Here is a 17,571-nt window from a genome sequence, read left to right on the forward strand (position 1 = left end):
TCAAAACTGCAGGGAATATGCAAGAGGTTCCTTACCGTCAGTTTGGATTGTAAGAACGAACATGCGATACATTTAATGGTGCAATCAGAAGAAAACATCCTGAAAGAGAGAGGTCAAAGCTGCTTAATACATCAATCTAACACATAATGAACCATGTGTACAGGGAAAAAAATACAATCATCTAAGACTACTCAGAAAATACTTATATTTTGCCTTAAAAAATAAATAAATAAATTCTTTACAAAAATGTCATAATTTCTTTTTGTGAGAATTTTATCATTTTTATTCAGCAAGGAAGTGACAAGGCTTGCATTTCAGATAAACGCTGTTGTTTTGAACTTTCTATTTCTCAAAGAATTCTGAAAAAATGTATTACAGTTTCCACAAAAATATTAAGCAGCACATTTTCAAGATTTTTAGACATTTTAGAATGAATTCTGAAGGACAGCAAAAAAGTCAGTAAAACCTGTAGCTGAATGTAGCAAAATTGCTTATTTGATTAGTGAACAGAACAGAATGACTATTTACAGAATTATTTCTTCTTTATTTTGTCAAAAGTGTATTTAACAGTGTTAAACTGGACTTTGAAACACAGATTTTCATTGTGGTTTCAGACTTTTGAACTGTCACTCAAATATATATTCATTACCCTTAACTTAACTGAAAAAAGTTTACTCTAGTATGTTTAACTTAACTATATTACATTTCTGTCAAACTAAATGTTTTTATGTCGGTCCAACTTATTTATTTTCTTTATTTTTTATTCTAATTTACTGAGGTGTACTTGTGTTTCCTATGATTAAACAAGCAGTTTCAATCATCATTATACACAATGTATAGCCTGGGTGCCAGCCCGAACCCCGCCCACAACATTTTTTGGTCGGGAAGTTCGGTCTGGACTCGCTCCGTTGAGGAGCTATTATGCCCGAACAAAAATTGTTCGGACCAATCAAATTGTCAGGGCGGGCTTTATACGATGATGGACAGATGAGCAACGGTAACGTAATCATCCACGTCACCAAAGAGCGCTTGATTTGAATTAGTTTACAACAAAGACGACTGCTGCTGGAGAATTGAGATTTCACGAGTTCACATTTACAAATAAGTCAGATAGAATAAATGCGTATATAAGATTTCACACAAATAAGTCGATAGAATAAATGCGTATATGACGTGCTGTCCGAGGAGAGGGCTGTGGGCTCGGTAGCCATTCTCCCCAATATTCCTGGTTGTGAGAGAACAAGACAAGAGTGAGGATTCGGGGTGGTGGAGGGATGCTGAAAAACTGTCAAGGAGTGTTAGGTAAGTTTACAGAGTGAATATGCTTCCTCATGCTGATAGAAAGGGTAACGTTAGACATGGTATTGTTTGATGACAAGTTGATATTGGATTGATTATTTGTACGTGCTCCTCCCTAACTTTGTTTATGAAACATCATGTGTAGATTCCGCCATCGCGTCTGTTATATCGACAGCGCATTCATTTTAAAAGAGGAACAGAGAGCCGCGACATTTTGTTGGTTGAAAATATGAATGAAGAACATGCGTCATTTACTCCGTTGCTCTGATTGGTTGTAGGTCTATCCAATTGAGTGCAGAGTTTTTTTTTTTTTTCTGGTTTGGTTGAGACACGCCCCATAATCAAATCTCTATGGAGAAGTATCAGACTCACATTCTGACTAGAATCTGAGTATGACGACATCAGGCTACACAATGTATGCAATGAACAAAAAAGAAAAGACTGGTGTCAGTACTGACATTATAATAGATCACTGACTAAGCCTAAGCCTAAGCACCACCAGCTCAATGGTAACACTACAGAAACTTCTCTAAATGTCCAACATAACTGAACATTAAACACTAACATGTCTTTCCCTTTACTGAAAAACACATAAAATAACAATGAATCCCTAAATGTACACTCCTAATGCAGTTCCTTGCAAATCATGCTGGGTTAAACTTCAGTTTTAAATTTATTAGGTGGATTAAACACATTGAAATTAAGTTGTGACAGAATGATTAGTGAATTTTTATTTTGGGGCGAACTATCCCTTTAAGCTTATGCCTGTAACATAAAAACACATGTAAAACTTGTGTCAGCCTTTCTTTGAAACAAAACACAGAGCCTTACTCTAACGCAAATTACAACATAAGTCTTGCTTGTTAAATGCGTTATAGACTCATTTGGGTGAAACGCTCAGCATTCTACATGGATCGTACCTGCTTTCCAGACAGCCTGCATCACCAGAATTGATCTGCGAGATTAGTCTCCTCTCACTGCATTTGTATAACTATAGTATGCAAGCACCACACTCACACAAACATAAAGAATAACAATGAACATCACACTGCAAAATGACTACGGATGTGCATGCTATATTACTTAGGCCTATAAGATGAATAGATGTGTTAAAAATATAACGAATAATTGCAAGTCAGTCTGAAGAATAAAAGAAAAAGGGAAAGCAGGGGAAGTTAAACGATTCACATAAACCCTCCCGTTGCTACCCAAAAGAAAATATCTATTAAAACTGACTCCAGAAGAGAAAAGGTGCATGTTTTTGTGGATGACATTTGCTCTGGTCCTGTATCTGATTTCTGTGGGGCCCTTGGAGTCACTGCAGGATGGAGAGCAGACAAATAAAATAATAAAATCTTGAAGAGCCATAATTACACTGAGTGGCCCCAAGTCGGGGCATTAATCATTATAAACAGCCATGACAGAAAAATCAAACCACTTCTCCTGTGTACCCAGGCCAATACACCAGAAAAAAAAAGAGAGAAAAGTATAAGAGACAGAGAGAGAAAATAGGTGAAGCTGCAGTTCTTGTGTGTTAGCCATCTTGTTCATGTCGTTCCAAACCTGTATGACTTTCTTTCTTCTGTGGAACACAAAAGAATATATTTTGCAAGACAATAGGGTCCATACAACATTTGAAATTCATTGTATGAACAAAAAACAATTCAAAATATGTTTGTTTGTGTTCGACAAAAGAAAGAATGTAATGCAGGTTTGGAACGACATGAGGATGAGAACGAAATGATGAGAACGGAATTATGACAGAATTCGTTTTTTGGGGGGGGGGGGGGGGGGGGGGGGGTGAACTTTCCTTTTAAAATGTGTTGTAGCTGTAAATGTGAGGAACATGGGATGTTTGACCCTCTTAACCCTTTCCCCGCCAGCTGAAAAAAAAAAAAAAAAAAAATTGCCAGCCACCACCAGCATTTTTGTTCATTTTCACAAAACTTTCCATCTGAATATGCAATATATCAAAATAAAAGCACAGAGCATCTGCTTTTAAACAAAAAAATAACCTGTTTGATTCTTCATGCCTTCTTTTTTATCAACACTTGAATGCTAGTACGTTTCATAAAAAAGCAACATTTTGAACAAAAAGCGGAGAAAATCAAGGAAAACGTTACAGTATGCATAAGCAATTCTTTAATCGCTTGTTTCCGCTTCTTCTTCACCTGTGTTTTGATTAGGATATTTTGTACTCTTTCAGAAGATGTGTAATAGCGCCCCCTACCCAGTGTTCGAATTGTGTCAAAGCTCTTGGGGGGTCCCCACAAAAAAAAACAAAAAAAAACTAATAATATACATATTTTCATTTATTTATTTCATATAATACTATAATTTAATTTACTTAACTTTTAGTGTTTCAGAACATGTTTTTGCAGTTGAGCATTAACTCTGTGCATAATTGATGAACAAAGACTTTTCTCCACCCAAATTCTATGTAATAATCCGGGTTTTTCCTGGGTGCTAAAATCCCGATCATGTATTTTAATAAGATAATTAAATGTGTATTTTCCGTAGACCATCATATAGCCTACTGAGTTTCCCACAGTATTTTTGTGGATTGATCTCGGTACCTCTAGGGGGGTCCGGGGGCATGCCCCCCCGGAAGAAAATTGTGTACATTTTAAAGATAAATTCATTAATCTGGTGCACTTTGAGTCCCCCGAATCTGCTGTTAAAAATAAATAATCCACCCGCAAACCTCCCGAACCTATGATATTCTCTGATTTAGATATCTGCATCTGATCATCACATTTCAATTATTCAAATTCTCAGTGTTAAGCATGATAATATGATGAAATATCACACTGTAGGCTGATTTAAAATTAAGATTTATTTAAAATAAAAGTTCTTCTTTTGTCAAAATTACATTTCCAGCCTAAACAGAGGCTTTACTCCCTTCAAACTTAAATTGTCAATGTGTCATTACATCACTGTTGGAAAACACTCTTATCAGAATATTTTTTTTTAGCTTTATAAAGGGCATTTCTTTCCCTAATTTGTACTCTCTATACTCTTTCCCTACTCTCAGGGAACTGAGGTTACGTTAGTAGCCTAACCGAGTAGGCCTACGTTATTTCTTATTTTATTTTTTTGATATTGAAAATTGTTTTAATCAGGGCATTTGTCCGGTTGGGCAAGTAGGCTACAATTCTCTTTCACTTGTCCCTTAAAAAAACACACGCACGTGTCCCGGACAACCGTTAATGTCGAAATTCTATTCAGATCAGTAAATTACCAAACAATCATAAAAGAAAGAAATATTATCTGACTGTCATCGTGAGGTGAAAATGAGGATCCACTCTGCCAGACTCTCGTGAAAGTGCTTATCTATAGCACGAAATTTATTTCTCGTACCATTTATTCGCCAAAAATAGTTTTTGCGTGCATATGATACGCACTTTATGGCGTGTAATACGCACGTACTCCACACCCCTAATCCTACCCAAGGGGTTTGCAGTGTGTATCATTTACACGAAAAAAAAACTATTTTTTGGCATATAAATGGCACGATCAATAAAATGTGTCTGTTTATAAATTTGAGCGTCTTTTCAGACGCAAATCTAATTTGAATTACTTTCTAATAGGAGCGGCAGCGAAATACTTTGATAAAAAAATATATATATTACCTAATAAATTATGTTTCTATTATTTTAGTTTTAATGAAAAACCAGGGGACCCCCCCGAGGTAATTTTTTTGGGCCTTATGGGGGGTCCCTTGATGCTTATGGGGGGTCCCGGACCCCCCCAGCCCCCCCTCAATTCGAACACTGCCCCTACCGCATAATAGTGAAAACAAGTCTGTCAATGGTTGGGAAAGAGTTAAAACGATAGTTGCACAATAAACAATAAAAATTATCTGTTATGATGTTATTTTCTTTATGTGGGACACACATGATTTCTGAAGGATCATGTGTCACTGAAGACTGGATTAATCACAGGAATAAATTACGTTTTAAAATGTATTAAAATAGAAAACAATTATTTTAAATTGTAATAATATTTGACAATATTACAAATTTTACTGAATTTTTTATTTAATAAATGCAGCCTCTGTGAGCATAAGGGACTAATTTCATGTTTTTTTATTTAATCTTATCAACCTCAAACTAGTGTAAATGCTGGCATTTTCCTCACACAAAGCTAATATATTATAAAACTTGCAAAATAGTGTCATATGGACTACTTTTGTCTTTATTGGGGCATAACAGCTCTAGTCCCCATCTACTTTCATTGTATGTAAAAGAGCAGCCTGGACATTGTGCTAACAAACTACTTTTGTGTTCTTTGGAAAAAAGATATCATACAATTTTCAAGTGACATGAAGGCGAGTACATGTCATTTTAACGTAAACGATCCCTTTCAACGTCACCTGGTCGGTCTTTCATTGTACAGCCTTATTTGAATATGCAATACATGTTCAGTCAGCGTTTACGTATGTGTTGAATGTACATGCATTGATGTCTGCTGAGATTTCAGACAAAGATCCCTGCAACTGCTATAATCTTCTCTCCATGGCTGTCACTCAAAATCTAAGCAACCTGGAATCCATGACAACGTCCCAGAGACAAATCTGTACTTACAGAACCTTGATAAACCATGTGACAACTTTCTTTCCTTCAGTGAAAGGACACGGAGGGACAATACGACACAACTGCCTTTCATTCCACTAACTCGTGTGAATAGAATTCAGCTTCGGTAAAAAAAGAAAAAGAAAAAAAAGCTCTTTAAGTTTCAAGGCCTCATGCTGCTTAAAATAAGGAACATTCTGGAATAGAGGCAAGCATGACATTCACCGAATCATGGAAAATTAATGTTGGTTTTGTAAAAATTGATTTGAATCTTATGCAGTCAATAAACAGTGCATGCTTTTGGACACAATATCTCTCAAAAGAAAAAAACAACATATAAATCCAGCAAAATTTAAGATGGCAAGCCAAAAGCTACTATTCGAGAAATGTTTCGTAGGCCACTGCTGAACATGATTGCAATCCAGAGAAGTGCACAAGATCAGTTTGCCTGAAAGAGACTTAATAAATTAAAGTCTGAAAGGAGGATATTAACCCTGTTTGATAAATGAACAGGGATATTGTCTGTCAGCTTGGTCATTAGTTCTATTCACCAATTACTTTTCTAGGTGCAAAGGGGGAGTCACAAGCCCGTGGGTTCCCTTCTTGAACGCTGCATGAACGCAGGCCAACAAACAAGTCCGAAATTAGACCACGCAATATATTTGTCACCCTCAGCGATAGGGATAAACATTCACTTGGACGTAATTGTTATTGGATTGAGGGTCTCGGCATTGGCTTTGATTCATTATCTTATATGTCTATAGCACAAGGATTATAACCTATGCAGGAGGTTTACAAACTTTTCTGCCAACAGAACTTGTATGACCAACATCATCTCTTAAAGAATGAATTTAATAATGTTGAATACTGAAAATGTAATAATTACTGAATATGAATATGAATTAAATTAAAAATATAATATAATATGATAATAAAGTACCTAAGGTTTAAAGTAATTTAGATCATTAAAAACATTAATTAAATCAATTGTATTATAAAATGAAATACTGAATACGTATATGTAAATAATACTACAATTTACTTTATTATTATAATTCATTTATTTCATTTAAGAACAAGAAAACTTCTTAAAGGGATAGTTCACACAAATATGAAAAATCCGTCATTAATTACCCTCATGTCGTTTCAAACTCGTAAGACATTCGTTCATCTTCAGAACACTAATGAAGATTTCTGTCCCTCCATTGACAGCTACGCAACTACCACTTTGACTAAATGTGAATAACTTTAAATATGAATAAAAGCCTAAAATTAAATCTGTTCATCATATAAAGTGATCGAGTCTCTTCAGAAAATTGGAAAAAAATAGTAATTCGTTTTACGATCTCTTTATGCACTTTTTGAAGCGTCAAAGTGTCAGTTGTGTAGCTGTCAATGGAGGGACAAAAATATCTTCATTTGTGTTCCGAAGATGAACGAAAGTCTTACGGGTTTGGAACAACATGACGTGAATTTTCATTTTTTGGGTGAACTAACCCTTTAAGAAGTTGTCTTGTTCTTAAATGAAATAAATGAATTATACTAATAAAGTAGTGCCCAAATTTTTTGATGCTATTATTTATGCACTTTGCTCTTTATTGTCATATTAAAAGTAGCAAAAACAAATCCTAAATCGAGGAGACTACAGTACATCTCTGACAGACGCTTTTCCGTCTACTTTGAGTACCGGGTGAAACAACTCAACATTATCAACACACAACCCAACAAACACATCCTGCATGCTTAATAAAAGTACATGAAGCAGTTAAAATTGCTGACATAAAGATTTAGTAAGCTGCACATCAAATAGACCAGAAACCAGAGCGGTCGGCTCATTGATCATCAGCCGTCTCCGACGGAAACATGAAAAAACAAGAAGCAACACTCATCCACCCCGGTGTCATGCTTTATAGGGAGAAAAGCGCCCAAAGACATGATGAGTTTGATCAAATTAGTAGACTAAAGAGATCTGTGAGGCACAACTTATTTGCCCTTTCAGCCATGCAAAAGGTAAGCCATGCTTTGATCTCCCAATTAAACGGGTATATTTATAAATGTAAACATGTAGCTGAAGCTAATGAGCCTGGGCGATTGGACTTTTTCTTTTTTTTTTACACACGATGAAGCCCCCCCGATCGGCACCACCTCAGCTAATTTGCTTGCTAAATAAACACAGATCACTGGACTGTGACTGTTGTTCTACATGTCAGTTCTGTCTAGCTATTGTTCTATTGTGTTTTGCTTTTTTCATTCAAACTAAGTAGTAAACTACTTGCACTTGACTCCTGCACCATTTCTTGGTTTGTAATTTATTCAAATTAAACACAAGGAAACACAAAAGACGCCCGTACAAAACGTGATCGTATACTGGTTTTTTACCTTTCTTTTTAGGGTTTTGTGGCCTTTGGGGTCTCTTTTTTTCTTTTTCTAAAAAGAATGCATTGGTCTATGACTTCCTCTCACGGAGGAAATGATAAATGTGATTCTTTGTCCATTCATTCAATAGATGTGGCAGTTACGCCGAGGTCACGGAAGTGGTGCAGTCTTTTTCTTAAAGTTGCGGATTTTCACCTTTGACATTTGCTGAATTGATCCGCCGGCAGTGTTCACAGCATCTTGGCTGACTTGAATAAGCAGTGATTGAACAGTGACTGTGCCCCTATCTCTGTCTGTATTGATTAGATGACAGGACAGATTGAGGGAATCGTCTTGTCGTGTATCACGTTTCTCTGTTTCAGGCGGCTCTTATCAGGATAACCCCAAACAAAATGCCAGCGACGAGACGGCACAGTTTACATGCGGCATGATCCTCAGTTTGCACTTGTTCATAGGGTTCTGAAAAAAAACCTTATATAATTAAATCAGACAGAGCGTGCTGCTGTGGTAACATATTCTCTTGACTAAATCTAGTCTCAGACTATAATGCATGTTAGAGCTGTTTTAACTGAAAGCAACTTGCACTGACAGATCTTAAAATACATCAGTGCCATACTGCCATTGTTTTGTCTCAAGATGCGCAGGAGGCATGTTTAGAAAAGCTACTTAAATGTCCTAATTAAACCAAAGCTGGCCTTAGTGCTTAACTTTGCTTAAATTATACTTTGCCAATGGAAATTTATGACCGTTGGCATGTACATTAATTGCGATAGATGCCAAATTAATTCTGAGAAATGGTCCAGCACTATCTGTTTATAGTTTACAGGTGACATTCATAAATTTAAATGTGGCTTGAATGTCAAGATTAGCCTGGTCCTACCAGACTCTCGCACATTTCATTTGTACAGAGAGTCTGGCCACCCTCCATTGACAAGCGTTAACTTCCTTGAAGGCGGGTACTCTGTTGAAGTTTAAAACTATTGGATCTGCCATAACCAATCTCTAACGTTTGGTCGTGACGTAACCCTACAACTCAAACTAGCGCATGACCTCAACGTCATCGTTCTCAGCCACTCCCTCTGTTCGCTGATTGGACTGGTAAAAATAGAAAACCCCAAAATACCACAAACCCAGACGGTGTACTGAAGGAAAATGAAAATTGAGCGGAAGTACGTAGGAGGGCAGAGCCAGGCTATGTCAAGATACCTTGTAGGTATAAATTTGTTTAAACATGCCAGTTTAATTAAGATGCTTGGATAATTAGAGCACTATCCTTGTACTGTTGCTTTGGAAAACAACTTGAAAAGAAAAGTTCCGAGTCCAGACTGCAAAATGCCCATGCACATTCCACTCCTCTTTCCTCAGTACTTTCTAATCTCCCCTACACAAAAGGTAAAAATAATTAATTATATATATATATATATATATATATATATATATATATATATATATATATATATATAAGAGAAATAGGTAGGTAGGTAGAGTGGGTAGGTTGATGGATGGATGGATGGATGAGTACATGTATGGATAGGTAAAGGGACTGATGGATGGATGGATGGATGGATGGATGCATGGGTAAATGGATGGATGGTAAATGGATGGAGGGGTAAATGGATGGATGGGCAAATGGATGTATGTATGTATGAATGGATGGGTAAATGGATGGATGGATTGATGGATAGGTAGATGGATGGATGGTAAATGGAGGGGTAAATGGATGGATGGATGGATGGGTAAATGGATGGTTAAATGGATGAGTAAATGTATGGATGGGTAAATGTATGGATGGGTAAATGAACTGATGAATGGATGGGTAAATGGATGGATGGATGGATGGATGGGTAAACTGATGAATGGATGGATGGGTAAATGGATGGATGGATGGATGGATGGGTAAACTGATGAATGGATGGATGGATGGATGGATGTATGGGTAAATGGATGGATGGGTGACCGGATGGGTAAATTGATGGATAGATGGATGGGTAAATGGATGGATGGAAGGGTAAATGGATGGGTAAATGGATGGATGGATGGATGGGTAAATGGATGGATGGATGGGTAAATGGATGGGTAAATTGATGGATAGATGGATGGAAGGGTAAATGGATGGGTAAATGGATGGAAAAATGGATGGATGGGTAAATGGATGGATGGATTGATGGATGGGAGATAGATGGATGTATGGATGGATAGGTAGATGGATGGATGGATAAATGGATGGGTAAATGGATGGATGGGTAGATGGACGGACGGACAGACAGACAGACAGACAGATAGATAGATAGACAGACAGACAGACACATTTCCGCCTAGTTAGTTACTCATCAGTCTATATAAGTGAACAGGGCAATTAGTCCACCAAATACCAAATAATTGGCACCCAAAAATCTGAGGCCACTAATTAAAATTCTTGCATTTTAATTTTTTTTAATCATTTTGCATTTTTTCCTAATTAGAACATCATTACAAATTTAATTAATTATATAATAAATAGAGTTGTAAAATTGTAAAAATAAGTTGTAATTAAAATTATAAAATAAAGCTGTAATTAAATTACAGAATGTCTTTGTACATGGTTTGTCAATGTCAATGCCATGTCACTAATTTGTTTTGATGGTGACCTACAAATAGTGCAGAATCTGATTTTTATAAAAAAAATTTTTTTTAAAAAGGTTTGTTTATTTCCAGGTTTAAAAAAAAAAACTCAGATTTTGGCCTCCACTGCAAATCACAAATGCTGGTCTAAAGTCAGCAGGCCTAGGTTTCTGTAAGGTGAGAAAAAGATGCAGAAACCGGCTTTTGAGGAGTTTGGTTGAGGCCAACGCTGTTAGCTGTCACAGCATCGCTGGTTAAACGAGGGGGGCCTCGGCCCGGGCCCCTGCACAAATGACAAGTGACGCTGTTTGCCGCAAACCCCGATTCTGTCAGTCTTTACTTCTATCGCCTTTCCGTGTCATGTTAACCGCCAGTCACTGCCAGCTCGCCAATTACACAACCAGGTTCCCGGGCATGCCACACACACACTCTCATTCTCTTTCTGTTACTAAAAAAAAAGAGAGAAAGAGAGAGAGCGACTTCCACAAGACTTGCTGTGCAAGCTTACCCTAATTAACCATCAGCTTAATTAGACAATTTACTGTGTAATTAGCAGGCAATTTGTCAACACCTCTCAGATCGTAGTGACTGCTTTGACAGACCCACTTTTCCGATGCTGATTCCAGAGTCGAAAAACACCTTAGTTGTTTATTTTCTCATCCCCTCCCCTAATGCGCGCCAACTGCACAGAGGCACAGCGTAATCACGCCTGATGAGAGAGGTACGTGGAAAGACACATGTTAGTTAAGCGGGAGGTATGTGCGAGATGGGGACGGTCTGTCCTCCGTCGCCGCAGACGGCTCCTCTGCATTACAAAAGCTTCTTCGGGATGTTTTCCCTGAGGGGAACGATCTGTGATTAAACAGGGGGCGTGAGGACAATAATGATACATTTTAGAAAGCAATCGTGAGGTAGTTCTCGGTCAAAAACCTCTCGTCAACAACCACTTTAGCAAAACAACTATATAGAACATGATTGAATAGCGTCATGTCTCAAAGAAAGCAGATATTATGAAGCCTGAACTAGATTTCCTGAATGATGCCAGAACGTTGTTACGTGGATGCTAAGGTGTTCTGAGTGGTTTTTAAGTTTTGCTTTGTGGTTGCTAGGTTGTTTCTAGGAGACCGCTTACTGACCTAAACAAAAAGCGTCAATAACATCTTAGTCACTAGATAGAGAGTCGGGTCATATCCCATATCATTTTTTTTTTTAAAGCTGCCAGCCAGCACCAGCATTTTTGATAATTTTCTAGACCATCAACACCCCCAAAGCTTCAGTCCTATATCTCTTCCTAGGTCGACATTTCATTTGGCAATGTTAGGCAGTTTTGATATATATGCTGTTTAATGTTGATGATCACGTTAGTTTACATGTGCGTAAGCAATGCTTCCATGGCTTATTTCTGCTTCTTCTTTGCCAGTGTTTTGATCAGGAGATTCTGTACTCTTTCAGAAGATGTGCGATAGCGCCCCCTACCATATAAAAGTGAAAACATGGATTGCTGGAAAATTCCGTCAATAAGTGCAAGTGCTGTCATAAATTACTGAAAATTAAAATTAAAAGACATTTGTCATTCTGCCTAGTGACTGTAAACAAATTTTTTTTTCTGAGAACTGAAATGTTTATACATTCTTTTAATAAAATTATTGAAAATGAAATTTAAAAAATATATATTTTAAATTTTTTGCCAAACGAAAAATCATACCTGATGATATGGTGATAGATCAATGTACAGTATCCTCCCATGTTTGATGATTTTGAGACTATCTGCATACTATTAATACTATTAATTGTAGTAAGTAAAAGAAATCTGCCATTCTACCTAGTAATTGTATATATGTTCTGTTTTCAAATATTTGAAATATATCTGCATTATATGACCATCATGCACACTATATATCTGTCTCATCCTTATCAAGCAACATTAATTAGGTTTGTTAAGCGTGCATGTGTGTGTGTGTGTACCCTCAATAGAGTTGTGCTAGCCTCTCTCTCTCTCTCTCTCTCTCTTCACAGCAGGCCAGCATGCAGCTACAGGAGGCTATCCATCTCTCCGCTTTAACTCTGTCACAGAGCTGGAAGTGCAGAAATGGCTGTGTCACTTCCAAATACTCTCAAGGGACCCCATCCCAGAATTCTCTCCTGCTGGTGTGAAATGGAAATGAGCCTGAATACAGTGCATGCTGGGTTGTGCCAATCTCCAGCTACAGCGAGCGCTCTAAAGGAACTGAAACAGCTCTCCTTAGTACTAGTGCAGCAAAATTAATAGACATGTTTCTTTTCTCTTCATTTAACATATTTATATGAACCTTTCTGCGTTTAATCAAGCAAAGAAATTTAGAAAAAAATGCTCTTCAATAGTGGCGTTTCAAAATATATTGAAGTCAATGTGAAATCGAATAAATATAAATAGTACATACATACATATACACATATGACCGGATTTGTTTACTGGACATTACAACAATAAAATGGGTTGACTTTTCAGACACAGTTTTATTTTACACCAACTCAACTAAACCGGTTTCTCCTTACAATCAATCATACATGGCGGATCCATGTCAGAAAAGAAACAAATATAGTATGTAAATAAATAAAAATCAAGTCCCTTTCACAGCAGACTGAGTCGAACGGAATATCTCATTATCCCACCCTGAGACCTGTAGCCCTTTAGCACACGAAACACTCATTTACAGAGTTACACATTACCAGCGCTACCTATTAAACACTCGAGGGTGTGGACGTGTGTATTGTGAATGCGCGCGTGAGGTTCGTGACCTTTAACCTTTCCGTTCTTGATAAAAAAAATGCTGCAGTTGATTAAATCCTGGTCGCTAATTAGCAGAGAGACTTATAAAGCCATTCCGTAGATGCTGAGAGAGAAAGTGAACAGTGTGTGCGGTGGAGTGATGGGACACATCACACTTCATCTGTGTTACCATGGAGCTTCATCCAACATTTCTCATTAAATTAAAAACCTCGATCTGAGACGTACAGTAAATGTGTGTGTGTGTGTGCGCGCACAAATGGGCCGGCTTCCCCATGCAATTTATTTTGTTTCAACTGCGGTTAAAAAGTTGAGAATCCGTCTTAATACGTCTTCATATTTACCTCATTCAGATTTGCCCACTAAATCCTCCTACGCTGAGGTGAGAAGGCATGTTCAAGAATAGACTGATGTGCAGAGAAAGTTTCGTAAGATAAAGTTAAAGAGTTTAAGAGCTTTCTGTGGTGGGCGGAAGTCTGGCGGGTCAACAGCAATCATTCCTTATTCTTCTCACGTGAAAGACACAAAGGAGGACCAACTGCTAGTGCACGAGTATGTAAGCCAACGGCTAAAACTGGCACCTACAGGCCTCGTTTGGTGCGCTGATTGGCGGAAAACCGGCACATTTGCCATTAATCAGGTTAGCTCCAATTACAGGTGTGACTTAACCAGACTTGACCAGTCAAAAAGCTAATTGGGCTCAGTTGCCTTTGTATCTCGGCCCTGGAGGTAGCCTACGAATCCTTCTCTCTTTCCATAATTAGACCAAATGTATCAATCACATATATAACAGTCCTGTAATTGGTGTGATGCATTCAACAACAAAAAAAGCGGCTCGTGGAAAATGGATGTAGGGCCAACTGGTCGTGAGGAAGACAACATCCTTTGCCCTCTTTTTCAAGCGAGTAGCAAGAAAACAACACGCTTTCATATGCCATACAGTTCATTAATCCTAATTAACGGTCACAGAGCTTTGTTAGGCAGTTCTCCACCGGTCTAGCACGCTAGCAAGCTAATTAGCGACGCCGAGCACAAACGATGAGAGCCAGAAGCGTGAAGATTCTCATATTTGTAGACAATCCTCTGAGCATCTCAAATTCTATCAATAGCATGAGCCGGTAATGTTGTGATAGGGGGGCCACCGATGAAAAAAGAAGAAGCACAGGATATTAAAAAAAGAGAAATCCCCTGTGTTTAAGGCGGGTGATAGCGGCGTAGCGGCTGTTCATTCATATTGACATTAAGAACTTCTTTATCTTTTTTCCCCAAAGAAAAGCCCCCTTACAATCTTCCCCACTGAGCACACAATAAAGAATAATATGATTTCTGTTTACAGAGATATCAGGTGGTATTTCGGCATGCTGGCGGGCGATGGATGCAACAGTATATTACAGCCCAATCTGGCATCTACAAATGTCAAGGGTGAAGCAGGACTCGGAAGAGAATGTGGCGGGGGTTTGGGTGTGGGGGATCCATTTGAGCAAGGAAGTTCGCGCAGACAACTTTGCGGGCGACCAACAGCCGTCCACTTCCTCTTTCAGGCAAGAAAGAAGGTTTTCAGAGCGGGAAGATAATGCGATCTTAAGCAAAATATCCAGATGGTGCCCACCGAGCTCCCAAGGTAAACCGACGCCGGCGCAATATCCAGCTTCTATTGTAACGTTTCGAGACACCTCTTCCCTCCCACCGCCGTTTGTCTCTGGAAATAAAAAGCTGACCTTTTCAGAAGGGCCGGCGCACAGTTTATAAAAGCAGAAATGGAGGCAGGTGACAGGCGTCTATAAAAGAGGAACAGCTACATCACTCACTCACACATCAGAGCAGGAGAAACATCATTTACACACTTCACATGCTGTCCCTCACTGTCTGAAATCAGCCGAGTGCCGAGGACCACGGGTCGGAATAAACAATTTGACTCGATCTTCCCCGCTTCTGCCTCCTGTCAGTAGCATATGGAACTCGCTGCGTTACTATAGTGATATCTATCATGGGTTTGACTGCTTGCTTTTTATTTTTAATCGTTTTTTTTTTTTTTTGCATTTATTTATTTTCTTTTAATATCCCTAGTGCTGCTAATGAGTGGAAGGCAGCCAACACAGAACAAACATATGTTCCTGATTAATACTGACATTGCTAATAAAAGAGAATATTTAAAGCTAATAAAAATGAGTTTATGAATTGCAACTGCATTTTTTTTTCCAATTATAAGTTTGAGTCTATAACATAGAAAAGTAAAAGTAAGAATAATTAAAACGGTTTGAGTTCATGTTCATTGTAGTGACAACATTTATAATCATAATTCATAATCACACTTAAATAGCTTTAAGCACAGAATAAAGACAGAGGTGAGAAAAACATCTGTCACGGTGTCATATCACCTTTCTCTCGACAGATTCGTCTGTTAACTGTTCTTTAATTAAATTGAATGAAAGTCTCATAAAAATAATACTAAAATTGTTACCTGAGAGATCGGATGAAACACGAAGGAAAGCAAGAACACGAACGAGATCTCTCATGATGTTTCTAAATGTGATTAAATGGAGTGCAAATGCTTTTATCATGCTTTTAAGATTTGTCTGTAATATCACGTGTCGCCTCTAAAGTTTCAGAAGAGATCTCAAATCAGGGCTCAGATTTGTCAAGACATTGCAGCCTGCAAATAAAAAAAAATATGAGCTTTTGAATATTCAAAGCAATATGAAATCAAACAATTCTTATCAATTTCTTCCAAGACCAAATTATCAGATTTTCTGTTTAACACTGAAGTCAAAAGTTACCTTTGTTAATGTCTTGACAAACATTCCTACATTAGTTTCTCATTTAATATGCTGTTTCAAATGGAAATATTATAACAAATATAAAAGGGGTACAAAAATAGTGAATGCTGTTTCATGTTCACCTTAATGCTACAGATCAACGCTCTTATTCTGTCATCAATTATTTGATGTGTTCATTTTTATTTCTCCAAAAGAATCTGAGAAGAAACATCAAAGACAATGTCAATACTTAAATTAAAATTTTAAACGAGAACACAATTTACTTTCCTGAGGCAAATATTTTCAAACCAGTGTTGTTATCACTAAAACTAATAACAATTGTTTTTGTGAATTAAAAGCTGAAATAAAATAAGTTGATACTAAAATGACTAAAACTCAAATAAATCTTAAACGAAATATATAAAAAGCAAATTAACTAATTAAAATTTAAATGAAAACGGAAAAAAAAGCGATACTACTATATAAATACTTTAACAGTATATAAATATAACTAAATTACTACATTATTAAATAATACTGTTTCAAACTGGCCGTCAGAGAGCCTACAGAAACACGACAAAATGAACATATATTTTTAAAAATAAAATGTAATTACTCTCCAAAAAATGAATATGACAATTTCCATCCATATAGAAACGTTATAAATATACCAACTAATGGTGATTGTCATATCTTGGGGTCCTTGGCGTTAAGAGTTAGAAAACCCCGATGTATGAAAAAGCAATAAGATTTAATTCTGCGGCTCTTCTGAAAATATCAAACGAAAAACCACTATAGTTTGATTAGCATTATGTGTGCAGTTCTTGCTAAGTACCTTGTCCAATGAAAACGTTTTGGTGAGGGCGAAACCCCAACCCTGCTGGAAGGCCCTGCGGATCATGGCGGCGCTGGTGGTGGGTGGAGCGCTGGCCAGCCCGAACGGGTTGGGGAACGTCATTCCGCACATCTTCACGCTGATGTCCACCGTGTCTATGGGCGAGTAGAAGAGGGGCAGCTGGGGCGAACCGCTGACCGCCTGCCCGAAGATGGACTGTAACGACAAACAATGTTATATTTTCATATTTTCCTACTTTATGAGGAGAAAAAATTGGCCGCTCTGAGCTCCCAGCGGAAAGCTCACGGTCGTTCTGAACGCACGTTTCTGAAGGTTACTCTGGCGTTGCGGTCTGCCACACGT

The 17,571-nt window shown here is 37.7% G+C and overlaps 1 protein-coding gene across 4 annotated transcripts in view; it reads right to left on the minus strand.

Moving 5' to 3' along the window:
• dpyda (dihydropyrimidine dehydrogenase a) overlaps nt 1-17,571 on the minus strand; it is a 189,139-nt gene that overhangs the window by 84,667 nt on the left and 86,901 nt on the right. For all 4 annotated transcript variants that reach the window (XR_014626124.1, XR_014626125.1, XM_084398600.1 and 1 more), the window contains one exon: nt 17,209-17,424. Coding sequence is in view for 2 of the 4 variants with exons in the window: in XM_084398600.1 (XP_084254726.1) it covers nt 17,209-17,424 (216 nt within the window). In the remaining 2 variants the exon portion in view is untranslated. The remainder of the gene's footprint in view (nt 1-17,208; nt 17,425-17,571) is intronic.

Source organism: Rutilus rutilus (genome assembly GCF_951802725.1).
Source record: "Rutilus rutilus genome assembly, chromosome: 24".
Lineage (NCBI taxonomy): Eukaryota > Metazoa > Chordata > Actinopteri > Cypriniformes > Leuciscidae > Rutilus > Rutilus rutilus.